The sequence below is a fragment of the Salvia splendens genome, chromosome 6 (genome assembly GCF_004379255.2).
Source record: "Salvia splendens isolate huo1 chromosome 6, SspV2, whole genome shotgun sequence".
In the NCBI taxonomy this organism is placed as follows: Eukaryota; Viridiplantae; Streptophyta; class Magnoliopsida; order Lamiales; family Lamiaceae; genus Salvia; species Salvia splendens.
The window spans coordinates 11209033-11221746 of record NC_056037.1 but is presented as its reverse complement, the minus strand read 5'-3'; the positions used below and the strand labels follow the sequence as shown (position 1 = coordinate 11221746).

Below are 12714 nucleotides of genomic sequence, written 5' to 3'. Positions count from 1 at the left end.
GGACTACTTCGCGGAGGAGCCGCGGTTTGGGGAGAACTTTTTCCGACAGCGTTTTAGGATGCACCGGCCGCTATTTATGAGTATCATGAACGCTTTAGAGCGTCGGTACATGTATTTCAGGTTTAGCGAGGATGCGAGTGGTAGACTCGGTCACACGCCTATACAGAAGTGCACTGACGCAGTCAGGTAGCTGGCCTACGGAGGCGCGACCGACATGTTCGACGAGTACTTCCACATCGGCGAGACAACTGCCCGCGAGTGTCTGAAGTATTTTTGTCAGGGGGTTATTGAGATATACGGGGAAAGGTATCTTCGGAAGCCTACCCCCGAAGACTGTCAGACTCTGATGGATATGCACGGGAATCAGCACGGGTTTCCGAGAAAGTTGGGCAACATAGATTGTATGCATTGGGAGTGGAAGAACTGCCCCGCCGCCTGGAAAGGGGTGTACACGACCGGCTTCAAAGGCAAGAATCTCACGATGATCCTCGAAGTCGTAGCTAACAACCGGCTATGGATTTGACATGCGTATTTTGGAGTAGTTGGGTCGAACAACGACATCAACGTCCTAAATTCGTCGCCCCTTTTCAACGAGCAGTGCATGGGCGTTGGTCCAGCCGTCAGTTTCGTCGCCAACGGCAACCAGCACGATATGAGCTACTATTTGGCGGATGAGATATACCCTAGTTGGCTCGTCTTTGTGAAGACGATCAGATCTCCCATAGATGAAAAGAAGGTCTACTTTCCTGGTCGACAGGAGGCGGCGCGCAAGGATGTGGAGAGGGCCTTTGGTGTGCTACAGGCTCGATGGGCGGCAGTGAAGGGTCCAACACGGCTGTGGTATCCCGAGTGAATCGCTGACTTCATGTACGCATGTATTATCATGCACAACGTGATTGTCGAAAATGAAGGTCAAGCGCTGACTGATTGGACCAATGATGATGTTGATTCTGCCGATCCAAGCCACGGCGTAGCCACTACCAATGTACGAATAGGGATACCTCATGGGAACGCCGATAGGGTCCGTGCATTTGCCGACATGCGCCAACAAGAAGCTCATATTCAACTCCACAATGATATAATTGAAGAGTTGTGGGCGCGGAGGGGTGCACGTTGAACAACGTATTTAATTATGTTTATTTTTTTATAAATAAAATGGTTGCATTTTCTCCGTATTCGTGTCGAAATTTTAATTCCGTAAAATTGCATATTTGTGAATTTGTGAATTTTGATTATTGGGATGTTCGTCGGGATTTCCTTGGGGATGTCCCCTATTGTGCAGTGGGATGTCCTTATGACGTGGTAATGCTGTGGGATGTCCTTATGACGTGACAGAAGGTGTTTCGGGATGTCCGTTGAGATGTCCACCGGGACATCCGTCCCTATTGTGGATGCTCTTAGGGAACATGACCATGCAGTAAAAAAAATAGATGTGATAACATTAACAGAAGATCATGAAAAATACTGAAATACGGTATAAATTTTAGAGTATGGAATCTAGTGGGCTTCATAATCAGAAATTACAACTAGTCCCTGTAAAGTATTCTATTTTTTCAACTTGTTGCATTTTTACCAAAAAAACTTTTGTTTGTTGCAGCTGTAAATTTTGTTACCAGCATTTCATTCTTGGGGCAATGCTTAATTCTTCAACAACTTTGCAAGAAGCTAATTTCAGTGACTCTCATTTGTACTTCTAAGTGGTTGTTGAGTGTCAATATATATATGCTGAGACTCTAAATGAAGCATGTTCAATCATGTTGAATATCACTAATTACGTATATTAGAGTTTTAATTAGGATAATTAAGTTTTAGTTCAGATAATTAAATGTTTTCTTTTCAGTTGATCAATGACTTCCCAAATAGAAGATGCTTTGAATAGTCAATCATTAATATCATACTCCCTCCATCCCAGATAATTTGTCTCAATTTTTCATTTCGGTCCGTCCAACATAGTTTGTCTCATTTCACTTTTTATCATTTTTTATAGTGGACCACATAGTCCACTAACTCATTCATACTCACATTTTATTATAAAATTAATACTATATAAAAGTAGGATCCACGTTCCACTAACTTTTTCAACTCACTTTTCATTACGTTTCTTAAAATCCGTGTCCGGTCAAAGTGAGACAAATTATCTGGGACGGAGGGAGTAATTCATAGCTGGGAAAATGAAATAATGCAACGTCCTCTCATTTTCTCTCTCCCTCCTTTGCTTAAGAGTTAAATGACATCACTAGACACATGTATGGTAGTATCGGGCCAACTCAACATAGTCGATTAACAGGGAAAAAAAACATATTCTAAAAAAATACTCCTAGTTAATTAGTAGTACTACGTAGTAAATTTACCCTTGAAGGAAATAAATAAAGATTGTGAAATAGGCAATTAAAATATCAAAATTTTCATAGCTTGATTTATTTACATAATTAATTTTGTTGAGTTATGTAATTTGTCGGAATCATCATGTCACGTTAAATTGTGGACGGCGGCGACATCTTGGCCCGTCAAGGTCAAGAAAATAGACCGCGTTTTCTACATGGTGGATGGCTGGTCCGAGTTCGTCACCGACAACAACATCCTCGAAATGAAGATGCTTTGCTTCCACATCGTCGGAAATTCCACTCTCCAGGTCGCCATTTTCGGCAACAATTCCTGCCTCGAACTCGGTATATATAGTGAGGAGGAACAAAGCTAAAGTAATTTGTTTTCATGTGCTTTAAAATTAAGACAAATTAAGGATTTTAGGTTTTGGTACTTTTATATTGTTTGGAAGTTAATTACACAAGTGGTTGGTTGAATCCCCTGTAGTATATCTTATTTTAGTTTCCATTCCCTTAAATTTCTAATAAAACAATGAATCATGTGAGTTAATTGGGTAAGCTAGAGTAGTAATTTTTTGTACATTTTGATATGATTAGGATAATAATAGTTCGATAAGAACACTCGCAATGAAACATAACGTTGAATGCTGCGGTTCACGGACTAAGCTTGAGCAAATTTCAGTGACTAAATGTTTCTTATCATCAGGCCTTAGTGAACCCTTTTAATATTGTCTTTTGATTTTAGTCGGAACTTTACTACTTTTATGATTAAATATTGGATCTTTGATCCACGCATCTTTACACAAACTAATATGTGCAGGAACAGAGCTACAAACTGAAGAGCCAGTTGAGGTTCGTGAAAAGATTGAAGGAGAGTACCATTTCTTAGATCAAAGACTGGTGTATTCATGATAATTAAGATATTTTGTAGTCTGTATTGATGTTTGATGATTTATAACAGGAGATCCCAAAAGAGTGCTCTGATGCGACGGCGGTTGGAAGGGCAGACAAGATAAGACTGCAGGATTGGGAAGGAGAGAAGTGGACGATCTCCATAACAGACGGGAAGAAATTCCTGAATGCGAACAACTTGGAGGTTGGAGCAGTCTTGGTCTTTGATTTCGACATGGATTCTAATGATGTGATTAAGGTTGAGGTGATGGAGAGGAGATGCTTGCTCTGGCTACTTATGGAGGCTTCCTGTAAAAACTAATGATCCGGATTCATATGATCCGAAATAACAACAACAAATTTGAAGAGAAACAATCTTTCATTAATGAGAAAAATGATCGAATCAATTACAAAAGGAAAGCAGCTCACTATTTATACTTAACACCAGATATTTTCTTAGCTAACAAACTTATAACTACTTCCTAACTAACAAGAAGCTGACTAGATGCTGAGTCAGATCCAGCTGTCACCAACGGTCACCAACGGCTAGCATGCCACGTGGAAATGAAGGAAATATCTTCAGCCTTTACTTCATGCACGATTCTGTCTTCATGTCGAACTTCACTCATGCACTTTCACACGCCCCTTCAAGATGGATCATACAAGCTTTCAAAATTCATCTTGTTGAGTATAGAGTGAAATGCCATCGGGCCTAAAGCTTTGGTGAAGATATCCGCAACTTGCAAGTTATTCCTGATATGTAGAGGCTTAATCACTCCTTCCAAATACTTTTCTCTCACAGTATGGCAATCTATTTCTATGTGTTTTGTTCTTTCATGAAAGACCGGATTGGAACATATATATATGGCCGACTGATTGTCACAGAATAAAGGCACAACCTTATCCACTTTAATCCCAAAATCAGAAAGCAAAGCCACAGCCCATACCACTTCACATGTAGCTTGAGCCATTGCCCTATACTCAGCCTCCGCTGATGATCTTGAAATTGTGTTTTGCTTCTTAGCCTTCCAAGATATCAGAGAATTCCCAAGATACAAGCAATAACCTGTCATTGATTTCCTAGTGTCTTGACAGGAAGCCCAATCCGCATCAGCAAAGATGCTGAGGTTGAGTTTGCAGTTGCTTGAATAAAAAAGCCCATGACCTGGACATCCTTTCAGATATCTTAAGACTTTCTCAGCAGCTTCCCAATGCTCATCAGTGGGACTAGACACATACTGGCTCAGCTTATGGACAGCAAATGTTACATCTGGCCTTGTAATGCAGAGATACAACAATCTCCCAATCAGTCTCCTATATTTTGATGCATCCTCCAATGGCTTTCCTGAGTTTAACTTTAGCTTCTTCAAGGGATCCATAGGCACTGCTGAGGGCTTACATCCCAGCATTCCAGTGTCTCTTAACAGATCCATTACATATTTTCTTTGAGAGATAAGGATTCCTTTCTTGTTCCTTGCTATTTCAACTCCAAGAAAATATTTTGGAGTACCCAAGTCTTTGAACTTGAAATATTCTGATATAAAGTTCTTAAACTTTTCTGTCATCTCAGGATTAGATGTAGCTATCAATATATCATCAACATACACAACAATACCAAAGAATCCATCTTGATCATGTTTGAAAAAGTAGGAATGGTCTGATGCAGACTGTTGTAGACCAAACCCCTTAATCACCTCAGAAAATTTCAAGTACCATTGCCTAGATGCTTGTCTTAGGCCATATAGGGACTTCTTCAATTTGCAAACTAAGGTTGACTGAGATGTTGCCCCCTCAACAGTATGCCAATCTACCTGATATCCTGGTGGAAGAGTCATGTATATATCTTCATTCAAATCCCCATATAGGAAGGCATTGTTGATGTCAAGGTGTGAAAGAGACCACCCATGTATAGCAGCTAGAGCTAGGAGAAACTTGACTGTAGTTAGCTTTGCCACAAGTGAGAATGTGTCAAGGAAGTCCACACCTTCCAGTTGGGTGAAACCTTTTGCTACAAGTCTTGCTTTGAACCTTTCTACTGAAGCATCAGGGTTATATTTCACCTTATACACCCACTTGCAGTCAATAGGTACCTTCCCAATTGGTAAAACAGTCACAAACCAGGTATCAGTCCTAGCAAAAGCAGACAGCTCATCTTGCATGGCTTGCTGCCACTCAGGGTATTGGGAGGCTTGCTTGTATGTTGGTGGCTCAAAAACGGCAGTCATGAGTACAATGTATTTGAGATACTCAGGAGAGAGTTTTGAAAGGGTGGAGTAAGCAGAGATTGGATAAGGGGAAGAAGAGCTGACAGAGTTGCAAACAAAGTCAGTTAAATGAGATGGTGGTTTGATAGTTCTTCCACTTTTGGAAAAGGTTGGGGTAGGTGTGGTATTGTCTGGAGAATTATTCAATGAAGGTGAATTGTGAGAGTGGTCAGAAGGAGCTTGAGATTGTGAAGGAAAAATATCAGTAGCTGAAATTTCAGATGGTGAAGAAGAAGAATGTGACATTTCTGGTGAATGAGGAAAAACAGATGGAACCAAGTGAGACAGAGGGAAGATATCTTCATGAAAGATCACATCTCTTGTGATGAATTCCTTCATACTCATCACATCTAGAACTTTATAACCTCTATAATTGGAGGGATACCCGAGCAACACACACTTAGTTGCTCTAGGAGAAAACTTGTCCCTGCCATTTGTAAGGGTTGAAGCATAGCACAAACATCCTATCACTCTTAAATGTGAATAAGATGGGGCTTTCTGAAAAAGAACTTGAAACGGGGTTGAGTTGTTTGGTAGGACAGAAGAAGGTATTCTATTTATGAGGTATGAGGCATTAAGGATGCAATCCCCCCAGAATCTGATAGGTAAGAAAGATTGGAACAGAAGGCTTCTAGCAACATTTAATAGGTGTTGGTGTTTCCTTTCTACCCTGGCGTTTTGTTGGGGGGTTTCAACACATGAATGTTGTAAAATGGTGCCAAAAGATGTGTACAAAGATGGGATATTAAGCTCAGGTGCATTATCAGATCGGATAGCCTTCACTTTCTTTCCAAATTGGGTAAGAACAGTGTCAAAAAACTGATGTAGGATGGCTCTTGCATCAGATTTGTTTTGCATCAAGAAAGTCCAAACAAACCTAGAGCAATCATCCACTATGGTTAAGAAATATTTGAATCCTTCATTGGTGGGAGTTTGAAAAGGTCCCCAGGTGTCACAATGTATAAGATCAAAGCAATTTTGAGCAACATTATCTGATCTAGTGAAGGATAAATGCTTCTGTTTAGCAAGGGGACATATCTCACAAATGCAGGCCTTTTTATTGGATAGAGGAATTACATTAGACATAGATTTCAACTTTTCATAGGATAAGTGTCCTAATCTCTTGTGCCATGTATCAATTCCAATTACAGCATTGGCACAAGGATTTACAGAATCAGCTAAAAGAGAAGCTGGAATGACATTCTCAGAAGATATAACAGAAGCAGAAGGTAGGGAGGACTCTTGAAGATTTTCTGGATCACAAGTATCAAGAGTGTATAGATTTCCCATGCGATTACCCCTCCCAATCACAATTCCCTGTGAAGCTCCCTGAATTTCAAAGGAGTTATGAGTGAAGATAACAGTGCATTGAAGAGATGAGGTGAGAGAGCTTATAGATATCAGATTAAAGGTGAAGCTAGGGACACAAAGAACAGATAGGAGAGTTATAGAAGAATTAAGGATTATAGATCCAATGTGAGTGACAGGAGCAGAGGCACCATTAGGAAGATTCACAGATGCATTATTTACAGAAGCATAGGTATCAAACATGTTCAAATTGCAACAAACATGATGTGTTGCTCCTGTATCTAGCAACCAATGAGGTTTTGAAGTAGTTACAGAGGCAACAAAAGGAGCAAAGAAGACAGTACCTGTGAAAGAAGCACAGTTTGTGGATGGATTATTATTTGGTGAGGCTGAAGAAGATGATGAAGAGGGAGTGGCAGCAGCAGCAAGTTGAGATTGCAAGAGCTGGATGAGCAGTTGACATTGGTCAGACGAAGGTATGCCAGTATTACTGGAGAAGGAAGCAGCCTTCTCACATTCATCAAAGCTAGCCAACAGAGCAGTATTCACAGATCTACTCCAATTGATGTAGTTTGAACCGGTTAAAACTTGAGGAACGAGCTGAAGACTTGGATTATCGCTCGGATGAAGGTAATAAGGACTGGAAGAATCCTCCATCGAAGGAATTGGAGGTGCGTTACCACCGCGAGCATTGCGATTCGCCATGATAACTAAAAAAAAAAGAGTAAAGGAGCGGAAGCGAAGGAAGTGGTGAATTTTCTCCTGATACCATGTAAAAACTAATGATCCGGATTCATATGATCCGAAATAACAACAACAAATTTGAAGAGAAACAATCTTTCATTAATGAGAAAAATGATCGAATCAATTACAAAAGGAAAGCAGCTCACTATTTATACTTAACACCAGATATTTTCTTAGCTAACAAACTTATAACTACTTCCTAACTAACAAGAAGCTGACTAGATGCTGAGTCAGACCAGCTGTCACCAACGGTCACCAACGGCTAGCATGCCACGTGGAAATGAAGGAAATATCTTCAGCCTTTACTTCATGCACGATTCTGTCTTCATGTCGAACTTCACTCATGCACTTTCACACTTCCTTCCCTCTGACTAGTTTTTATTTACTCTTGCTTTTGTGTCCACATACTTTAACCACATTTTCAGTGAGAACTCCAAAAATGTGTGTGGAGGTGGTGATTTGGACACAGTGCTTTTTAGGAGAGAACTCTATGTTTGCTACTCTTTTTATTTTAAACTAAGTACGCTTATTGCCTAAATATGTCTAGAGCTTTGTGTGTGTTTGTCACTGTTTTTATTTTATATACTACTAGTATCTAAGGAAGTTAATTGCCTGAATATGTGTTGAGCACATTTGGTTCTCACATTAAATTGAGACTAGAGTGGATTGTGGATTGTCCCAGTTCTTACAGAATAAAAAATGACGAAGTTGATTGTGAACTTCCATTTTTCTAGATTTATTTCTGTGGAAATAATTGAATTTATTCAGTGTTGTTCTAAGACTGGTATCTCCATGTCTATATCTTGTTTGATCTTTTATCACATTGATGTAATTTTGGAATTTCCTAGGATGTTTCTTTGCTATTGAAACGGTTTGAGAACTCTCCTTGCTGAAAACTCTCCTCGCTGAAAACTCTCCTCCATTTACGACAGCGATGATAATTTTGGCCTCAGTTGCCTGTATCAAATGGTGTTCTTGGGGAGAAACAGGCTTGCTTTCACAGTGCCCACGATATGATTTGAAATCTGCTGCTGGTATTTGATCTGATTCTGGATTTTCATTACTTAAAATTTGATAGCATTGCTCACAAGTTTCAATAAAATTTGATAGCATTACTCACAAGTTTCAATAATTTAATCTCTGTAAATTACGAAGACCACCTTGCTTGATTTGATTAATATACACAATGAAACTATTATTATGTTAGGTGTGATATGAACAGCAACAAATGCAGTAGCATTGAATAAATAATATAGTAGTACATCAAAAAATCTAGTACAAATTGCAGTGTCATCACAAGTTAATAAGTACCTAGCAGATCAAAGTGATCATCTTAGTAAGGTTGACAAAGTTTGGCTTTAAAATGTAAGGCTAACTGCTAACTTATCATACACATAACACATTCTTCATTTTTGTATGATAAATGTTACTCATCATGTGTGGTATTGCCAACCGTCGTGACATCCAACTTCACAGCCTTCAAAACAAACAGTAAGGAAAGGCTGCAATCTACAGATTGAAGCAACACTCTTCACCAAATAAGTACCAGCAACACCAAGCCACCGTAAACCACGGAATGAATGCCCCTCTTGTATTAACTCTACAAATCCACCCGAGAATCCGATGCAATGACTTATATCCAGTTTCCGGAGGAGGTTTCTTCCTGAAGCCAATATGTGAAAAGTTTCATTCGTCACATGAAAGCAGCTTCTCATGCGTAGCTCAGTAAGGGCATCGGCGCATGAAATAACCGCACGTATAGCTCTATCTGACACTCCTGGCATGTTGCTGATATCGAGAGATGACAATTTTTCCTTGATTCTAATGCCATCGTTTAGCAACCGGATAATTCCTTTGTCTGTAACTCTAGTACACCCTCGAAGGCATAGACTAGTTATTGGTAGATCACCTTTGCTCAGAGCACTAAGACCGCTATCTGTAATATCAGCACCTCCGAGATTAATGGAGGTCAGCTTACTGAGGCGCGATATATAGTCAAGGCAGGTGTTTGCAATGCTCCTGCAATTATATGTATCTAGCAATTCCAAAGTACTAGATGAAGCTAGTTCTGCTAAGGCTTCACTAGTAATCAGGTTACATGACACCATTTTCAACTCGACCAGAGGGGACACAGCACCAATCATGTCATGAAACGCCAAGTCTGACAACAATGGTGCGTTGCGAATTTCCAGCTTCTTCAAGTTGTGGCATGAGTGCACCAGAGATGAAAATCCAGCATCAGTAACTTTACTGAACCCACCAAGTCTTACAGATTCTAAGCCCCGGCAACTCTCCGCAAGAACTAATACTCCCACATCATTTACTCGTTTAAAGGAAGCTGGGTAATTTGCCCTACTTCTGACGATTGAGAGATGGGTAAGGTACTGGCAAGAGCCTAAAAGCAACAGACCACTGTTAGTCAAGTCATGATGTACTTTTGCTTCTGAGCATTGCCGGTCTTCAAGATCTAACTCAACCAAAAGTCGAAGTGAGCTGGTAATTGAGGCCATAAGTCTATCAGATATTACATCCAAGACTAGTGACAGACATGTCAATGTAAAACCACAAAATCCGTGATAAGAGGTAATACTCATACTAGAATTTGCAATTTTTCTTAAACTCTCTCCATCATCTCCAAGTTTCTCAATGAACAAAGCAGCATCTTGTTCATTCACTAGCTGCATTTTCAGGGATTTTAAAGTTTTGGGTAGAAAAAGATCAACAGAAGTCAAGCTATATGCATCAATTTCTGTTCCGCGGACTTTTATGGACAGATGCTGCAAAATTCAGTTTTGCAACGGTGAGTACTTTGCTCAATTTTTTACAACAATCAGGCCCAGAGCATAAAAATATTACCTCCAAATAGAGAAGATTCTGCAGCATTTTGACAAAGCTTTTCCTAAAATTTTCAGGTGCATTCTTCCCTGCCAATTCCAGGACAAGATTCCTGATAAGACAGAATAATTTCACTTATATTTTAACCACTGTCCTGAATCTCACGAGCCTAGTGACCAGATAGGCTAAAAAACATTTTAGAACAGGAAATAAATTTACAGAACATTGCTATAGTCTTCAGAATAGAATTAAGCACATATACTGAACATTTTTCATGAAATAGTATAACTTACAAATCATTTTTGACCGTTAAGCATACAGTATGTATATTAAGTGTTCTGAAAAGCTGAGTTATACCTATAACATAGTCATTTATCATACAAGGAAATGCATTACATGTATAAAAGCCTATGAAGAAACTCAAGTTCTCAAGACAAGATTTTGAATAATATGACCAATGGACATGTCATTTCTTGGTGAGAAAAAGCCTGGAAATACAGGACAACATAAATATCCACCAGCCAACTGTCAGTACTATATTCAAGATTAAATGTTTTGACAGAAACATTGACAATGCTTCATATCAGAGGGCAAAAGAGCTCTGAAAAGTCGATAGTCCCATAATTCCATAGTCTACTAATGTTGCTACTTTTCTAGCAACCAACTTGTCATTCTCTCGTTTTCTCTTGTTCATTGAGTCAGTTACCCCATATGCAGTGCTCAACCATTGCCCAACTTATTTTCACCACAAAATTTGTATGCAAAATGGTAAAATGCAGCTGTATGTAATACTACAACATTAAACAAAGAAAAAGCGGCTGCATTCGCACGGATAAAAAGTTGATCCAGAAAATCCCATTAGATTGTAGAAGGAATTTATAGTAATACAAATAAGATGGAAAGTTGTGAAGAATTTTCAGCTCAATCGCTATATAACCAGAAGTGATATTATAACTGAAGCGTGTGCAAGCAAGTGAGGCAAGAAAGAACAAACAAAAAGTCCAAAAGAAGTAGAGTGGATTTCGAGGGAAGAATATGGATAAACTTTTTCGTCTCTCTAAAAATAGTCACTCTATTATTTTTGTGTTTCCAGAACTTGAGATATCCTGTATGTGTGATATTAGTGTAGGCAGAATTGTGCAACTACATATCTATACAGGCTCATGCTTTTTTACTATTTGGATTTTCCACACAAATTTCTTGTCTATAAATTTGATTACTTGACACCTGATTCTTTTCTTGGTTGATTCCATTTTTCAACCCATCTAGAAGAAAGGGAATTATCCTCATTGCTATGTGCAACTGACATTTATTTTTACACAGCTTCCGAATACACACACATGGAGTACATTTTATAAACAGTTTTAATTTGGAAGCTTCAAGCATTCAGATAAACACATATTTTTGTAACTCGACGTGAGGTGAGGTGAGGTGTGGCATTTCAATTTATGGCGGAATCGGTTAACAAATTCGTTTAAGTGGTGGTTAGCAAAAATAATCATACCTTAAATTAGGGCACTTCTCCCCAGTTGATAGAAGAACATGATACGACAGCGATGGGCACTTGAGCAAAATCAATTCCTGTAAATTCGGCCCGAGAATGCTGTCAATGGAACACTCGTCGACTTTGAGGCAATCGATGGTCACACTCTTAACCGCTCTCAGTCTGGACGCAATGCAACGAACAAGTTCTCCATTGGGTGAAAATGCCTTGAACCAAATTCAATTAGTATAGAGAGGGAGGGAGAAGCAGTTATTGTAGTAAGTAATTAGGAAGGCAAATCGAGCTTACAGAGAGATCGAGAGAGGGAAGAGTAATAAGAGATTGGGAGACGAGGGAGCGGAGGGTGGGGGACACGCATGCAACAGTGCAAAGTGTATCTAGCTCTAATCTAGCCAAGATTTCGCTGACAACTATGGTGTCTGGTAGAGGAAACCCATCTCTCAGCGACGGTGCGCCTCCGGTATCTTCGCCGGCGCTCTTCTCTCGGAATCTTTTGCTGCTATTATCCATTTCGCCAACCAACAACTTTCAAACTCGGAACACTTTTCAATAAAAAGTTTCTAAAATTGGGAATTTTTGCTTTATTTCTATATTAAAAAAACAAGTCAAATATATGGAATACGCCATCTCCGTTGTTTAAATTAAAATTTAGACACGCTATTAATTTTATTTTAATAAAACGACATCATTATTACTGTAGAAATGAGACATCTTAAAGACACGATTAAATAGAGGCTAATATTACAATTTGTCATAACTTAATATATGAATGACAACTTTAATTCAGTATTTTTTAGTTATCGGAAATCGACTTAGAAAAATAAATATACCACGAATCCACGAT

The 12714-nt window shown here is 39.1% G+C and overlaps 3 protein-coding genes across 3 annotated transcripts; 1 reads left to right on the top strand and 2 right to left on the bottom strand.

Moving 5' to 3' along the window:
• Nucleotides 1-2474: 2474 nt before the first annotated feature.
• LOC121807565 lies at nt 2475-3590 on the top strand. The gene is made up of 3 exons (XM_042207828.1): nt 2475-2669; nt 3145-3176; nt 3286-3590. The coding sequence occupies exons 1-3, from the start codon at nt 2540-2542 to the stop codon at nt 3535-3537; spliced, it is 414 nt and encodes a 137-aa protein (XP_042063762.1). The 5' UTR covers nt 2475-2539; the 3' UTR covers nt 3538-3590.
• Nucleotides 3591-6655: 3065 nt separating this feature from the next.
• Nucleotides 6656-7632, bottom strand: LOC121807901. Its single transcript, XM_042208241.1, has 2 exons — nt 7132-7632; nt 6656-6808 (listed from the first exon to the last, which is right to left on the bottom strand). The coding sequence occupies exons 1-2, from the start codon at nt 7490-7492 to the stop codon at nt 6774-6776; spliced, it is 396 nt and encodes a 131-aa protein (XP_042064175.1). The 5' UTR covers nt 7493-7632; the 3' UTR covers nt 6656-6773.
• Nucleotides 7633-8746: 1114 nt separating this feature from the next.
• On the bottom strand, nt 8747-12429 carry LOC121809791 (F-box protein At-B-like). The gene is made up of 4 exons (XM_042210592.1): nt 12159-12429; nt 11871-12076; nt 10388-10478; nt 8747-10308 (listed from the first exon to the last, which is right to left on the bottom strand). The coding sequence occupies exons 1-4, from the start codon at nt 12378-12380 to the stop codon at nt 8965-8967; spliced, it is 1863 nt and encodes a 620-aa protein (XP_042066526.1). The 5' UTR covers nt 12381-12429; the 3' UTR covers nt 8747-8964.
• Nucleotides 12430-12714: the final 285 nt, after the last annotated feature.

Bases quoted from the DNA above. Each gene is read 5' to 3' on its own strand.
- LOC121807565 (XM_042207828.1), top strand. From the start codon at position 2,540: ATGGTGGATGGCTGGTCCGAGTTCGTCACCGACAACAACATCCTCGAA. The intron at 2,670-3,144 runs GTATATATAGTG...TAATATGTGCAG, and splicing joins CAATTCCTGCCTCGAACTCG to GAACAGAGCTACAAACTGAA. The intron at 3,177-3,285 runs GTTCGTGAAAAG...GATTTATAACAG, and splicing joins AAACTGAAGAGCCAGTTGAG to GAGATCCCAAAAGAGTGCTC.
- LOC121807901 (XM_042208241.1), bottom strand. From the start codon at position 7,492: ATGGCGAATCGCAATGCTCGCGGTGGTAACGCACCTCCAATTCCTTCG. The intron at 6,809-7,131 runs GTACTGTCTTCT...TTTGAAATTCAG, and splicing joins AAACTGTGCTTCTTTCACAG to GGAGCTTCACAGGGAATTGT.
- LOC121809791 (XM_042210592.1), bottom strand. From the start codon at position 12,380: ATGGATAATAGCAGCAAAAGATTCCGAGAGAAGAGCGCCGGCGAAGAT. The intron at 12,077-12,158 runs GTAAGCTCGATT...ATTTGGTTCAAG, and splicing joins TTCCCTCTCTCGATCTCTCT to GCATTTTCACCCAATGGAGA. The intron at 10,309-10,387 runs GTAATATTTTTA...TGAATTTTGCAG, and splicing joins AGAATCTTCTCTATTTGGAG to CATCTGTCCATAAAAGTCCG.